Genomic DNA, 17,136 nt, shown 5'->3' with positions numbered 1-17,136 from the left:
AGCCAGGAGCAAGCTAAGCAGCCAAGAACCTAACTAATCTGTCCCTAGAAGAACAAGTCTGCAGCAGCTCTCCCTAGTCTGTCGAATAGCAGGCAGACGAGTGACTGTATTGGCCGCCGGAGGCTGCCTTATATAAGGGGGGTGGGGCTCCAGGGCTTAGTGTAGCCTGAATGGCTACAATGTGCCTGCTGACTGTGATGCAGAGGGTCAAAGTTGACCCTCATAGTGCATTATGGGGCGAATCAAACTTCCGGAAAAGTTTGCCTGGCGCAGGCGAACGCGAACCCCCAAAGTTCGCCTGGAACCGTTCGCAGGCGAACCGTTTGCTACACCTCTACTTACCAATCAGAATCCACAGCAGGTTGATTTTTTATTTATTTAATTATTTGTGGCAATTACTAAGGAAGACTTGACTTATAGTAAAGCAGTAATTGAGTTTTGTGGACAGCTTACTGGTTCAATTAGGCTTTCTCCCCTCACACAATGTGATCATAAATCCAAACTAAATGATTGAAAATCGAAGTAAAACAATCAATAAATCCCAATTAAAATCAAACAAAAGATCATGCTAACATCAATAGAGTGTAATTTAACTCTTTTACATCCTCAGGCTTGCCTAAAACAGCCACAAAGCAAACTTAATTACTGATTTCACAGCAATCTCAGTGAGTAAATACAGAAATGTAAGGCTGTATTATTCTGAAGTTGTTAAAGTATATATAGATTTTCCATAATTATCGCCTAATTTTAAAAGGGAAAAAAAAACACTCGAGTAAAAACAAGTAACCAGAAATAAATGTATCATCAACTACTTTCCTTATAATATTGGCGTCACAGTTTACAGGCTGCAAAATACAATTCATGATTTTATAACGGTAGTGTAGTGATAATTTTAACCAATTTATTATTCTGTCAGTTCTCACAAGCTTGTCCACGGGTCTTATTGTGACATAATATGGTTATGCTTTTTCACTGTTATTAATGAAAAAAGGCAGTTTCCAGCTTCTAGCATTCAAACTGAGATCTTACTGAATGTTTTGACAATAGTTACTTTACATTGTATGCAAAAAATAAATAAATAATAGAAATCAAAGCATTTCAGTAATAAATGTTAATGGCCTAACATTCATAACTGTGCATATGATACACAGTATTTAATGCTGAATACAGTATGCACTCTGTAAATAATTTAGCACTCTCTGCATATGAGATCCCTTCTGTTTTATTTTTAGCAGCTTCCTGATAGTAACAATAATTATGTTTTTGTCATTGATTATTCAGTTAAGGGAAGTGTTAAACTTTATTGTCTGCAGCTTGGCGAAAAGGTCCATAATTATACTGCCAGCAGTAAGAATCCATTGTGAGATTTGGAAGCATTCCTAGATTCTGTTATGCTGAATAACATATCTGTTTTACTACCTTGTACTTTTTTTTAAATACAGACTGGTCATAAAGAGACACAGTAGCTTAAAAGACATAAGCGTTGTTATCCCAAAATTAAAAGCAAATAGTTTTCCTTTTCTGCAGAATTTTTCGTTTGGTAAAAAAAAAAAAAAAATAATAAACCACAGCGCATTTATACTTCATCAGTGGTTTAAATTTCTTAGTTCTCCATATTACATGTTAAAAAATAAATAAATAGTCGATTTGGTTGTAGTTTAATTTTGGGATACAATATAAACTCAAAAACATGATATGACATGCAGATAACTTTGAAATGTTAATTACAAAGGGGAAAAAATAATATTCAGATTCTCATTAAGTTGGTCCTAAGATGGTAAAAGTTGTGTTCCTCTTTGTTTGCTTATCTTGTAAAATGTATTTTTTATTCATATTTAAAAGGAAGAAACAATGGGAAATGAATATTTCATTACACAGAAATTATACTTGCATTTTTCATAAGAATAAGGAACTGTGCCCCCAAGAATTGAGGTCAAGAATGAAGCACAATAAAAAGGACCTATGGAGGCATATCGTTAAAATGTTGCTCTTTCACTTTTCCAGCAAGGAATTAAAATCAAATTATGTTCATGTAAAACTGGGAAAGTGTGTGTGCTGAATATCAAAATGATATATAGTCCCATTTCCTATTACTGGATCTGTCCACCTGTGTTATGTAGATCTCAAGCCTAGACCTACAGTGTTTTGTGCTACATGCATGACTATTTCAACTGTGTAGATTATTTTCACTAGGAGAAGTGAACAATTTAAAATGCCCATAGTAAATCCATGTATAAAAAATGAAGTGAACAATTATGAACACACATTTAGCATGGCATCATTATTTTTTTTATTGTATCTCCAACATAGGCTGTTATGGGCACAATATTTGTGTGGTTTATCCCAACAACTCACGAATGTGGGAAAAAAGAAGGAGACCAATCAAAACGGTGTTTACTGGCCTAATAGTTGCAGTAATCACTATAGATAGCTTACTAATAGCTAAAATGTGTATAAATCCCTCTATATACTTAAAATAAGTATTTTAGTAATATAGTTGTAACATAACCATAAACATAAGTAGAATACATTTTGCCCACCATGCACATTAAGTTATCAGAAAGATTGTTGAGGTTTAACCCACTGACCAGTACCAACCCATTTTGATCATTAAGGAGTACCTTGCAAGGGAACAGGTGGTAAATCTTCCCCTGCCATGACAAGCATTATTTTCCCAATAGCAAGTACAAGAGATTCTTCCCCACCTCTGAATGACAATACAATCCAGAGGCTTATGGTGATATCTGTCAATATTCAAAAAGCTACCCCTATTCAGGTAACAAGTAAAGGGGTAGTTCATCAATTCCTTTATCTATTTCTTCATGTAAAATAAGTTAGAAAACCACACAGGAGATGAAATGCTTTAGTTTCTTCCTAATATTAATTAAGTACTTGGGCTTGTTCTCCGTGACCTCCATATTTATCTGCCCACTTCAACACTTTATTATTATTATCTTCGTTTGTGTTGTAAGAAGAATTACTGTATATTACTGTAAAAACAGCAGCCTATTTTGTTTGAAAAGTGCCGCCTGCAGCATCCATCTTTTTTGAGTTTCTTTGGCCCATATGCAATTCACTTCTTCTCCTGAGCTTTCTCTTACGTGATATTTTCACACCCTGGCAATAAAATGCCCTTTAACCACTTAAGCCTAACTGGATGAATATATTTGTCCAGTGTACTTGTGTAGACTGCACCACCAGTTTGTTACTAAATGAGGCATATGTGGTATTATTTTAACCGTGAAGAGTTGAAAAATACATTTTGGTGTGTCTTAAAGCTTGGGCACATGCCACATATAAGTGGGTAGAGACAAACTCAATCCAACATAAAAAAGTAATTTTCAAAACTATGATCTTAGCAAAACTACAAGAGACATACGTGGTAACATTTTAACCCTGATACGTTGTAGATAAAGGGAGGGGGGACACCAAGAGCCCAATAGTGTGATATTGTATAGATGATAATTAATAATGAGTAATATAACAATTTAATACTCACAAACCAGGGTTACCATTAGGCAACCACTGTGAAGGCAGGTGGGGAGATTAACCTGACCCCACTCAGGATTAAAAGTCGCTCTCTGTAGATGGGAAGAAGATGGGTACAACCCTCCACCAAGGGTGGACTTAGCAATATGTAGAAGCCAATAGAATAAAAGTCACTTAAACGAGCTTAAAACCGATGGGGCAGTGGTGGGCCTATCCCATCCATGCAGACAAAGCAAACAAAGGAAGGACTGTGGCATCAACAGTCAAACAACAATTTATTTATACTCGCGTTTCACAGGCTCAATCCCGCTTCATCAGGCCAAACAAAAAGGAGCATACAGCTTAACAGCATCAAAACCACACAGAGGCGCTCAGTGTGGTTTTGATGCTGTTAAGCTGTATGCTCCTTTTTGATTGGCCTGATGAAGCGGTATTGAGCCCGTGAAACACGTTGCCTATTTTTACTGTGGAGTATAAATAAATTGTTGTTTGACTGTTGATGCCACAGTCCTTCCTTTGTTTGCTTTGTCTGCATGGATGGGATAGGCCCACCACTGCCCCATCGGTTTTAAGCTAGTTTAAGTGACTTTTATTCTATTGGCGCCTCTGGAAAGCTTCTACATACTGATACGTTGTAGAATGGAGTTCAGAGAGTTTTAGGGTTGAGGCCCATGTGTTGTGTATTCTTTTTAGTCACAAAGTTAGTCAAAAGCAATTACATTTTTGCATATTCTTTAACAAAATAAAAGACTTGTAAAATGAAAATGAAGTTACAGAATATAAGAGAAAAAACATGTATGGTTACCTCAGGAACATGGCTTTTTAAATATGTATGCCATGAGGGTATTTCACTATTATTTTTGCAAATAAGGTCTCATAATTATCGGTAGTGTACAGTGAGAAAGTAAAAAACACCTTTATTTCCAAATACAATATTGTCACCATACATTGTGCTAGGAACATAATCTAAATGTTGTAATATCCAGGATAGATGAGCAAATTAATTTTTTGGGTTTAACTTATATTGTTTATATTATTATATGTTTGTTGTAAAGCTATAATGGATGTAAATGGAGAAATAGTGTCTTTTTTCTATTTTTTCCCCTTAATTTCCCTTTAAAATGCATAGAAAATAAGGTAATTACTAAATACATTTTTCACACACTAAAAGCCGAAATTTTCCTGAAAAAAACAATACATAGATCATTTAGCTGTGGTTAGTAGTAATAAAGTTATTGACGAATGAATGAGAGCAGCGCTGATATGTGAAAATTGTTCTCACCCTGAAGTGATTAAACCCACAACAAGCAAGAAAATACACAAAATCATTTTGATAGTACTTTTTCTACAACTTTTGGAACTTTTTTAATTTCAAAATGCTGAAAAAAGTTATTTTAAAAGAAAGATGAACAGTTACCACCTAGGAGAAAACATAGAAGAAAAAAGTGAATTGCTTATGGGCCTCAATGTTCAACTGACATAATGCCACCAGTCCCACCTATATTTATTGCTTTGGTGGGATGAAGAGCCAGGATGCCTAGGATGGGTTATATTAAGGAGGCCCAGTAAGAATAGTTAAGTGGGGCTTATAATTTGTAAATATATCTTTGAGTATTTATCCTGTCAATATATTTAAATTTCAGTTTGAATTCATTTTTTGCAGCACAATGTCCTGCCAATGAAATGCGTCAAGATTCATCTGGAGTCATCCTCAGTCCCAGATATCCAGAAAACTATCCTAACTCTCAGACATGTTCCTGGACCATTAAGGTTGAACCTGGTTACAATGTTTCTTTTTTTGTGGATATGTTTCAGAGTGAAAAACAATTTGATGAACTGGAGATATTTGATGGTAAGAGACACGAGCAGTTATGACATGCACATGTTCTAGTGGAAAGCTGTGACCACAGCTGATTTTGTAGCTAAGGCCACTTGGAGTGTTGTTTGTTACATGAAATACAAAAGCATTTTTTGTTATATATTTGGACATTAAAAAATGTAATGAAATGATTTTGTTGATTTTTCTGTAACAGTTTACTTCAACCTGTACTCCTCAATAAAATGTTTTCTATAAAAAAAACCATAATGAAGATAGTTTGTTAAACTTTTAATTGCATTTATGATGTTATCTTGAAAGTATAATGAAAAACAGTGTTATGTAGTCCTAACTTGTATTATAATTGCCCACACAATAAAAGTCGAAAATGTAATTTCACCTAAGAGTACTGTATAATACATGGTAGAAGCCACAATATGGAATTTAAAGTTGTTTGGTGGGTTACCAATGATATTAAGCATTTTTTTCCATAGGGCTATCTGGACAAAGTCCACTTATTGTGGCTTTAAGTGGCAATTTAACAAGGCAACACAATTTTACAAGCAAAAGCAGCACTGTTTTTCTTCGCTGGTCAACAGATCATGCTACTAGTAAGAGGGGGTTTAAGATCCGATATTCAGGTTTGTAGTCACTTTTTTATCCATACTTTATATTTTTCTGTGAAACCATGTTTCTTTTGAATAATTTTGTAAAGATTTTATTATGTAATATTACCATATGTAAAATATTAACTTGCACAGTTTCTTTATTTCTGCCATTTCTTAATGATCAATTCTTGGCTACACATATGTGTTCTGCTACCATTACCATATTAAAGCGGAATATAACCCTGCATTTCAACTTTGCTCTAAAACATTATTTACAGTATATTATATGCAACTAGCATTTTTTTTTTACTAGACCAGCATTGGAAGGGTTACACAGGGCTTTAAAGTTCCTGGAGATTTCTGCAGACGCATCCGAAGCTGAACTAGATACATTTTGTTTACATAAATGTATCTAAGTGTTGAATGTGACTCATCTCTCTGACTGAGAAGGAGCTTGGAGGACAGCCAAAGAGTGTGTAAGATTTATCAATAGATACATGTAACTAAATAGAATGTATCTATCTGAACTTCTGCATATCTCTCCACCGAACTTTAAACCTCTGTGTTTAACCCTTCCAATGCTGGTCTAGTAAAAAAAAATTATTTTTGCATATAATATGCTGTAAATAATATTTTAGCGCAAAGTTGAAATGCAGGGTTATATTCCGCTTTAATGTTCATATTTCTTTAAAACTCCTGAAACAGTGATACTCAAACCATGTGTACATAGACTTCTTATTGTGCTAAAATAACCAGACAATCTCCACTGACCCTAGTCCAGCTGCCATTGCATAACTAAAACTAAAACAAATAAAGTTGCTGCCCAAGAGACTGCAGGCTGTTAAGAGCTCCATGCACATGTGGCAGAGATGTAGCCTGAAAAGATCTTTCATGGTCTCTTTGGTTTGCAGTTTACTTGATATAAGTTTATATATTCCCAAAAATAACTTACCTAGACATTTTGTAAGATGAGTGATAGTTTCCTTGCTGCAAAGATCAAGTATGTTCTGGCAGGTTAAGGGGAGAGTCCCTATTGATTACTTAATTTTTTCACCAAGGCCTACCTGTCCAAAGTCAAGATGCCATCTGGAGTCCTGGCTGATGTAATTGTCTAAATATGGAATTGCTGCAGCTTAGTGTTAGTTTAGCAAGAAGTGAGTGATGTTCTGGACACATCAGTGCTCCTCAATAAAGAGTTTGCGAATAGACCATTATGGAATACATTGTGGTACCCATGTTGGACTAAATTACAATTAATTGTATAAACTTGAGACTTGTGTAGCTATGTAATTCTAAGGTTTAACCATCAGAAGTAAACAAAGCCACTGATTGGTTGTTGCTTCACTGGCAATGTGGTAGAGAATCAGAGAATCATTTTTTTTTTACCTCTGTGGGTTCACCCCTACATAATAAAGGCCACTAAAGTAAGAGGATCCTTGCTGGTGGATTTGCTAACTGAGCAGGACAATCTGCTGTGACTGTTCACCACAAACCCCCAAACCCCATCTGATATAAATCCCCACTGATTTCAATGGAGTTCACATTAGGGTTTTGCTATCAGCCACATATTTTGCCCAGGTTGACCAAAATATTCTTGAATAAAACCGGCATTGCATAAGCAACAGTAGAGCCAATGGGACACCTTTATTAATGCTAGATTGTTGCCCTAAATAATCAAAAATGAGGGCAAGAGAAAACATTAGCATGCATGCATAATGTAGATATTTTACAGACATGTTATTTACATGCAAGGTTTTGAACAATACGCTCAAATTCTATGGAATCTTTAATCAAATATGTACAACTTCTTGGAGTAATGCAGGATCAAGTGAAATAAGAAGGTTGGAAAACTGGGAACTGTTAGTTTATTCACAAACTGCTGCTAATGGAAACTAATTAGAGAAGCAGACAGCATGCTTTACATTGTTATATGTAAACAACATCTTGTAACCATGCTTCTTAAAAATGAAACATATTGGACACTGTAGAAGCTGCAAAGAAGGGGAGTGTGTGTGGTGGATGCTGTTGTTAGCACCTGTTGCACATTTCATAGATTTCCAAATCTGCAGAAGCTTCTCTATGGTAGATGGACATGGCTCAACAGACTACAGTATACAACCACATTTCTATTCCAATCCTGTGGGTCATCTTCAGACCAAAAAGCCCAGCGTATTATTGTTGGTCTATTCCCTTTGAGCATATTTGCTACATCTTGTGCTCTATAGAGGTTTTGATGTGTAGAAAGTGATCGAGACATATACTGTACCTCTAGACCAGTGTTTGTCAACATTTTATTGGTATGTACCCCTTTTGAAACCCTTTACTCATCAAGTACCCTGTAACATTGTAAACATTATCACAAGTACCCCTTGACAAATATATATTTAATCGTAGTATGTGATAATTGGTTCTAAACAATTTCCAAGCATTTACTATTGCTTTTCATTAGTTAAAATACTAAGTTGGTGTTGTTTAACCAGTTCACCCCCAAGGGTTTTTATCCTAACGGACCAGAGCAATTTTCAGTTGTCAGCGCTCCTCCCTTTTATTCCCTAATAACTTTATTACTACTTATCACAAGAAAATGATCTATACCTCGTTTTTTTCGCCACCAATTAGGCTTTCTGTGGATAGTACATTTTGCTAAGAATTTTTTTATTCTAAATGCATTTTAATGAGAAAAACAGAAAAAAAAAGAAAAAAAAATCATTATTTCTCAGTGTTCAGCCTTTATAGTTTTAAAATTAAACATTCTCCTGTGGATAAAACAAACACGTTTTATTTGCCCAGTGGTCCCGATAATTAAACCGTTTAGATTATGTCCCTACCACAATGTATGGCGACAGTATATTATTTTGAAATATAAGTGGTTATTTTTCTGTTTGTTCTGGCCATAATTACAAGCCCCTATGTAATAAATTAAAATTAATTTTCCCCCATAAAATATAGAATAAAAAAGCTGAGTCCCTAAGGCAACTATTTATTTATTTTTTTTAAGCTGATTTTTTTTTTTACAAGTGTTTTTTTTGGGGGGGGGAGGGTTGGAAGTGTAATTTTATTAATGATGTGTATATACTTGAAAATGTATGTATTTTGTAGGTGTAATATACTTTTTGGCCACAAGATGGCACTAGTGAACACTCATAGGACGTGTTCACTTTTTTTTTTTTTTTTTTACACTTTATTAAACTGTTACATTTCCTGTTTATGTGAATGGACGTAGCCGCTGTTCGCGGTCACGTCCATTCACTCCAGGCACTGCGATTGGGTAGAGGACTGTTCGGTCCTCTTCCCCAATCGCCCAACACGGGATCCCGATGGTAATGGCGGCGGTAGCGGCAGACACACGGCGGTAGCAGCGGCGGGAATGCGCGACGTATTAAAACGTCATGTTGCTGTTAATAGCGGTAAGCATGACGTTTTAATACGTTAGGATGGCGGTAAATGGTTAAATAAGATTTATCATTTTCTAAAACTCTAAATGCGTTATTCTTGTTTAAGTTTATCAAGCCCGAGTACCCCCAGGAACCATCAGAAGTACTCCCTGGGGTACACATACCACACGTTGAGAACCTAGGCTCTAGACTATATTAAATCATGACAGTACAGCTTTAAAGCAGTAGGATCAGCCATACTATGCCAGGGAAAAAAACCACATATATAAGTAGATAAATACTTGATCTACTTACATAACACATGTATTATACTGTCCACGTTTTGATTTCAGTGAATATTATAAAGTAAATTACGAGAATTCTGTTCCTGATGGGGGCCATGTCTTTTCCCCACAGTTAAGGCTAACTCGTGATGTCATTTCTGCCCTTTACTTTTTTTCTTGTCTAATCCAATCGCTGAGTCGCCTCAGCCGTGCTTGTAAACACAAGAGAGTAGGGGATTAGGTTTCAGATAAGAAGCTGGCAGGGAAATAAAGGGAAGAGGAGGAATAGATTATAGATAAAATGAACCCCCAGCATGCAATTCTTTGGCACGACTACTAAAGGGCCAGTGTTCCTTAAGTATGTGATAACTCCAAATCATAACAGCAGAAAAAGTTTTGAAAGTTTTGAATGCAGGATTAGCATCTTTATCACTTAATACACTCAGACCAGTTGCTGTTGAAATTTGATTGTTATGGTGACAATACCGCTTTAACCACTTGAGGACCTCAGTGTTAAACCCTCCCCCCCCCCTAGTGACCAGGCCATTTTTAGTTAAATAGGTCACTGCAGCTTTAAGGCCAAGCTGCAGGGCGGTACAACACAGCACCCTTTTCTCCCCACCAACAGAGCTCTCTGTTGTTGGGGTCTGATCACCCCCCCCCCCCCCAGTGTTTGTTTTTTGTTTTATAAATATTTATTTATACTATTTTTCAATAAAATACTGCCTTTTTTAATAAACTTTATAACCTTCCCTCCCCCGCCAGCCTATCAGCGCGATCGGCTAGCCTATCACAGCGGATCGCTTCCCAGTGTCACATGGCTGTCCCCAGTACAGCGCTGCTGGAGATCGCACCGCTGTACAAAGCAATTAGACGGTGGTCTTGCCGTCTAAGTCTCCCGAGCAGCAATCGCCGCTCGGAGACTGAAGGCAGGGCGGAGCTCCGCCCCCCCAAGCAGGAGATGCGCGCACAGCATGCGTGTGATCTCCTGCTAGCCCCATAAACAGCCGTTCATGCCAATGGGCGTGGAGCGGTCCTGGGGCTGCCGCACTGCTCACGCCAATTGGTGTAGAGCAGTCGGCAACAGGTTAAGATGTATTTAAGATGATTATAGATTAAAAATAGTTTGAACCAGTTTCATTCCACCTATTGTACATTTACCTGGCATTTGTATAGAAAAATCTGGTGAATATGCATGTTAAGGTACTGCTAGAAAATCCTGTTTAAGTTGTGTGTGTGCCTACTATCTTTTTTATCTTAGAACAAGATTCTAGATTATTTTGGTTTCGATTTTCCTACAGCTGAGACAGCAGTATATTACTTAGTACATGTTTTTTGTTGTTGTTTTTTTTTTAAGTCTATGCTGGGGCATTTGACGTATTTGTGCAATAGCAGGCTGCAGACAACGGATTTTAAATTAAAAATTATCCCACATTGATGCTTGCCTGTGCGGAAATTGGATTCCTCCGCAAACTTGAAAACATTTTATTTTTTACCAAACAGCAATGCAAACATTTTTCATTCATATACTCTTTTTATACTCTATATTTACATCTTTTGTTTTACAGCTGCTTATTGCAGTGTGCACACAGCCATTGACAATGGAGGGATTTTGAACAAAACAGGCATTGCACTTGGTTCCAGAGTTTACTATAATTGCAAGCCCGGGTATCAGATGCTTGGCAACAGTAATACAACATGTGTACGAAAACCAAATGGCATGTATGAATGGGCTTCACCAGCACCAATATGTAAAGGTGAGTTGTGTGAGAGATATGTGAACATGATCTACACTTCAGAGCGCACACACACACATTATAGGTAAGTATATCCGATACATACTGTGATACAGCCAGAATGTTAGTGGAATGCCAGGATAAAATTGAGGTAGATGATGTCACCTCTCTTCTTCAAACATGTAAACACAACCAGCACCGCCTTATTAGATGATGTAGTGTTTATTAGACATACACCATGAAGCTGTTTCAAGATCATTCAAGATCTCTTTATCAAGGCAAAATAAGTTCAAAAGCAAAGTCTGTCTTAGAAATCTAGAGATCACTCTGGTGAGGGATTTTCCCTTTGGTTGTAAGGACAACTCTATGCACTCCCTGAAGAGCTATGTAAACTGTTTGAGTGGCTGCTGCAGTTGCCAGTCAAACAGTTCTTCAGTATCTTGAATAATTTTGTGTGTATTATTATTATTATTATTATTATTATTATTGATGATGATTTAAATAGTGCCATCATCATTTGTGACACTGTAGGTCGTGGTATCAGTTGTTGCAGGTGCTCTTTAAAAAAAGGGTATCTCCAACATTTAGTGCATAGAAATGTGTAACAAAATGAAGTAAAATTAATTAAAATGACTAACAACAAAAATCATTTTTTTTGACTCATGAAATAACTTTATAATGACAATGCTACTAGCTTATTATTGTTTATAAAACTACTAAACGGCTAAAGCTTATACAATGCTAACATTTTTGCAATGTGGGGATTGTGTTTTAGCTGACTGAAAAAAACAAAAACTATTTGTATGAAGAAAAATCACTTTGCAAAACGTGTAATGTGTTTCACTTTGCCATGTGATTTAAAAGTTTTTTTTTATATATATTGTAGAGGTATGTGTTGTGCATGAAAAGGTAGTGCAACGGTTAATGCTTTTTCCTATATGAAGTAACTGTACTAAAAATATCTAGTTGGTATCGATATTGCAAATATCTCATATGCTGTGTGACGGCCATGCAAACCATTTCCAGGTCTTTCTTCATGAAATACGTCCATACTTTAAGCTGCAGGTTATCTCTGTGTGTCTCTTTTTTTGAGGGAAAAAGGACATAATTGGTCCCATGAGCTTAAACTGAGCGTTTCACCTTAAAGTTCCTCTATTATGTGTTATCTGTAATATTATGTTTCCGCCATTACATTACTTTAGTTCTGTGTAAAATGAACATTAAAGTAAAAAAAAAAAGTTAAGATATAAACAATGGGAAGCTAATGAAATAAGCTGCAGTTAGGATGAGTCTCCACTCAGCATCATTTGACAGCAGATTTTGAGACTAACGTCAGTTCTCCCACTACCATGCTAAGAGAAGGCCACAGTGAAGATGAAGTGGTTCAAGTAGATCCAGATGCGCAGATACAGATGGTGTAGCATCTTTTCCAGATACACAGCCTTCTAAGCTATAGCAAGTACTAGAAATCATGCCTGTATGCCAAACCAGCCTGACAAATATCACTGCTAAACTGAAAGAGGTCAGACAAGATATACAAAATCATTACAGCCATGTTACTGAGAATGAATGCTACATGCTGCACCTCTGTCCTGAACAATAGGCAAAATATACTTTTACACCAAATAAGGCAGGAAGAGAAAGAAAATAGGCAGCACAGACCAACTGTAAGAATGATGGGGTAGTGGTTTGCACTATCTGCACAGAGTGTGTGTGTTTTCCCCGTGTCTGTGTGGGTTCCCTCCAGTTTCCTCCCCCATCCCAAAAACATGCAGATAAGTTCATTGGCTTCCACCTAAAATTAGTCATAGAAATTGATATTTACAGTACACTACATGATACATACATACATATATAACTATGGTAGGGATCAGACTGTCCCTCTGAGGGACAGTTAAGTGACAAGACTATGTACTTTGTACAGCGCTGTGGAAGATATCTGTCAGTAATCCTGCGCTTACCATGTCAGTTTCTGCTACCTCCGCTGGCAGCGCATCTGGGACTTCCGGTGCGGCTGCCCGCATTGTCAGGCATGGTGTCAGCAGCGTTCATGCAGAGATCCGGCCGCATGATTCTCAGACTGCAAATGAGGGTGGACACATGCGCCTGTGGTGACGCCCTTCTTATACTCTAAGGAAGCGTGTCAGCTGATCACCTGTCAGCTGACACGTATGCTCCACCTCCAGTGCCTGATTGGCCAAGCGGCTTAGGGGCATGGTTGCCTGCTTACCCGGGCTATTTAAGAGCTGTGCTGACACTTGCTCACTGTCTGCTCTAGCTAACACTTCGCAGTGAAGGCTTCAGACCTTAGTAAGTTCCGTGTGTGGCTTGAACCAACAGGACCCCGGGGATTCCATACCAGCTAGCCTATATTATTATTATTAATATTACTGATTGATATTCTGTGTTTGACTTCAGAATCAGAATCAGAATCAGAATCAGAATATTTTATTTCGCCAAGCACGACTGGGCCGTGCCCGGAATTGGATTTGGCAAGTACAGGGCTAGTGTGAAAAAGAACAAGACATACAATACAAAATACATAGTAAGCAGCGGGACAATATAAAGGATGCAGTTACAGCAATTTGATACATTTGAACACGTTTACATGTAGTGTGCAGCCGTGCAGTCAGGCTTGGTGCTACCAGTAGAGAGTTCTAAGAGTTCAGATAATTTACGGCTGAGGGGAAGAAACTGTTCCTGTGCCTTGTGGTCCTGGTGTAGATGGATCGGAATCTCCGGCCTAAGGGAAGTCTACTGAAGAAGCGAGAGCCTGGGTGGGATGGATCATTAGCGATTTTACGAGCTCTGGAGTGCAGTCTAGAGTTGAAGATTTGGTCAAGAGAGGGGAGTGGTTTCCCGATGATTCTTTCCGCTGATCTGATGACCCTCTGCAGTTTGTGTCTGTCGCTGGCGGAGGATCCAGCATACCAGACCAGGATGGAGGAGCAGAGGACAGATTCAATTGTGGCAGTGTAGAAGCTCGTCAGAAGCTCGCGGGCCATACCGAACTTTTTTAGTTGGCGTAGGAAAAATAGTTTCTGCTGGGCTTTTTTCTGGGTGGTGGTTGTGTTGGCTTTCCAAGTCAGGTCCTTAGAGATTGTCGTGCCAAGGAGCCGTGCGCAGGGAACGTTCTCAACTACTGTGCCATCAATGCTGATCGGGGGTGGAGTGGTAGCGTGTTTCCTAAAGTCAATGATCATCTCAACCGTTTTTGCAGTGTTCAGGACCAGGCCGTTCTCCTTACACCAGTGGCAAATTCTGTCAACCTGGTGGCGATACTCCTGCTCATCATTCCCGGAGATGAGGCCAACAATGGTGGTATCGTCAGCGAACTTAATGACTTTGACGGAGTTCGCAGTGGACCTGCAATTGTTAGTGTATAGGGAGAATAGGAACGGCGACAGTACACATCCTTGAGGGGCCCCTGTGTTGGTGGTCCTTGGTTGAGACATGATCGTATCCAGCTTGACAGCCTGGGTTCTGTTACTTAGGAAGTCTGTGATCCAGAGGCGGAGGGTAGGGTGGACCTCGAGGGCAGCAAGATTCTCTTGAAGTATTTGGGGGCTGATGGTGTTGAAAGCCGAGCTAAAGTCAAGTAGAAGGATCCTGGCGTATGAGTCAGGTCTATCCAGGTGTTCATTTACGAGTTCCAGGCAGATGTTTATGGCGTCGTCAGTAGACCTGTTTGCTCTATACGCAAACTGAAACGGGTCCAGCAGAGACTCAGTGGATAGCTTGAGGAGCTGCAAAACCAAGCTTTCAAAGGATTTCATGATGACCGATGTGAGAGCCACCGGTCTGAAATTGTTAAGGTCTGAGACACCATGTTTTTTGGGGACAGGGATGATTGTGGACCTCTTGAAGCAAGCAGGGACCCTGCCTTCCTGGATAGATTTGGTGAAGATGGATGAGAGAACTGGAGCAAGCTGCTGCGCGCAGGTTTTCAGACAGGCTGGTGACACTCCATCTGGGCCTGAGGCTTTCCTTGCATTAATCCCTGACAGGTGTTTCCTGACATTGTTCTCCTCCACCGCTAGAGGGGGAGGGCTTGGATGTGGGGGTGCCAAGTCTGAGGAGGTGACAGGAGGCTCTGGGGTCCTTGCTGGGGCTGGCAGGTTCTCAAATCTGCAGTAGAACTCACTGAGGTTCTCAGCGAGCTCGGGGCTGGGAGTTGCATGCTGGGGTGGGGGCTTGTAGTTCGTGGCAGCCTTAAGCCCCTTCCAGACAGTTCGTGTGTCCCTTGAGGAGAGGTTCTGTTCCAGTTTTACAGCGTAATTCTTTTTGGCGGCTCTCAGTTCCTTGTTTAGGGTGTTTTTAGCCCTCCTATACTCCTCATGGTTGCCAGACTTGAACGCCAGTTCCTTGCTTCTGCGCAGGTGCCGAAGTTTGTTGGAGAACCATGGTTTGTTGTTTGGGTAGTGTTTGCGGATTTTTGTTGGTACACACTGGTCCTCGCAGAAGCTGATGTACGAGGATACAGTGTCCGCCCACTCGTCTAAGTTCGGTGCTTCCAGAGCCTTCCAGTCCGTACAGTCAAAGCAGGCTTGAAGTTGTAGTTTAGCCTCCTCCGACCATACTCTGCTGGATCTTAGGACTGGTTTTGCAGTTTCCAGACATCTCCTGTAGGTGGTTATCAGGTGAATGATGCAGTGGTCCGATGAACCAAGTGCTGCCCACGGGGTTGCCTTGTATGCGTCTTTCAGGACCGTGTAGCAGTGATCCAGAGTGTTGGCGTTCCTAGTGGGGCAGGTGACATGCTGGTGGTAGCGCGGCAGTTCTTGGCGTAGGTTGGCCTTGTTGAAGTCCCCCAAGATAATGAATAGCGAGTCCGGAAGGGACGACTCCCACTGTGTGATGGCATCGCTGAGCACGCGCAGCGCCATTTTGACATCAGCAGCAGGAGGAATGTACACCCCAACAAGGACATAGGAGGAAAATTCCCTGGGTGAGTATACTGGTCTGCAGTTTACAAGAAGGAGTTCCAGATCTGGGGAGCATCTCTTGGCAAGAACAGAGGTGTTGGGACACCAGGCGGAGCTGATGTAGAAGCAGATGCCACCCCCTTTTCTTTTCCCAGAGAGCACGCTGTCACAGTCTGCCCGGATGATACTGAAACCAGGGAGGTGGAGGGCACTGTCGGGTATGCCGTTGTGTAGCCATGATTCTGTGAAGCAGAGGACTGGGGTGTTGTTGTCAAGTTCCCTCTTGTTGCTGAGGAGCCGCAGTTCGTCCAACTTGTTTGGGAGAGAGCAGACGTTTGCCAGGAGGACTGCAGGGATGGCTGATCGCAGTCCTTTCCTTCTTAGTCTCGCGCGGGCGCCGGCACGACAGCCTCTCCGTCGCGGGCCCCAACGGGGCCCTGACCCAGGGGCAGTGATTTTTTGGACATGGCTCCAGACGGAGTCAAACAGGAGCCTGTTCTCTGGGTGCAGGGCTGTGCTGGGCTCCCATTTTAGTAGCTGTGATCTGGTGTAGGTGGTGCGTGTGGGTAGAGGGGGCATGGGAGGCATGGGTGCGGAGCCGCCGCTCGGTCGCTGGGCCTTGTGCGATAATAGTTCAGCAGTACAACATAGGCCATCAACTGACCTCACAGTCCATCACTCCAGAGCAGTAACAGTCCATAGTTCATATTGCGGCCCAGCTACAGTACAGAGCAACCCAGTTCAGATATTGTGGCAGCCACAGTGCTCTACGGTAACAGTGAGACACAGGCCCATTGTGACATAATAAGCAGTGCAACACAGTCCATATTTAACAAGTTACAGTAGCAATTTGTTACAGGTCATAGGTCATCACCTCCTGCAGTAACAGTGCAACACACAACCA

General features: G+C 39.9%; 1 protein-coding gene across 1 annotated transcript in view; it reads left to right on the top strand.

Moving 5' to 3' along the window:
- Positions 1 to 17,136, top strand: part of CSMD1 (CUB and Sushi multiple domains 1) — a 2,205,021-nt gene that overhangs the window by 1,948,089 nt on the left and 239,796 nt on the right. The window contains 3 exon segments of the mRNA XM_068281348.1: positions 5,153 to 5,341; positions 5,800 to 5,946; positions 11,140 to 11,328. Coding sequence (XP_068137449.1) covers positions 5,153 to 5,341; positions 5,800 to 5,946; positions 11,140 to 11,328 — 525 coding nt within the window.

The sequence above is a fragment of the Hyperolius riggenbachi genome, chromosome 4 (genome assembly GCF_040937935.1).
Source record: "Hyperolius riggenbachi isolate aHypRig1 chromosome 4, aHypRig1.pri, whole genome shotgun sequence".
NCBI classification, from domain to species: Eukaryota; Metazoa; Chordata; class Amphibia; order Anura; family Hyperoliidae; genus Hyperolius; species Hyperolius riggenbachi.
The sequence above is the reverse complement of the archived record's forward strand: the minus strand, read 5'-3'. Positions and strand labels throughout refer to the sequence as shown.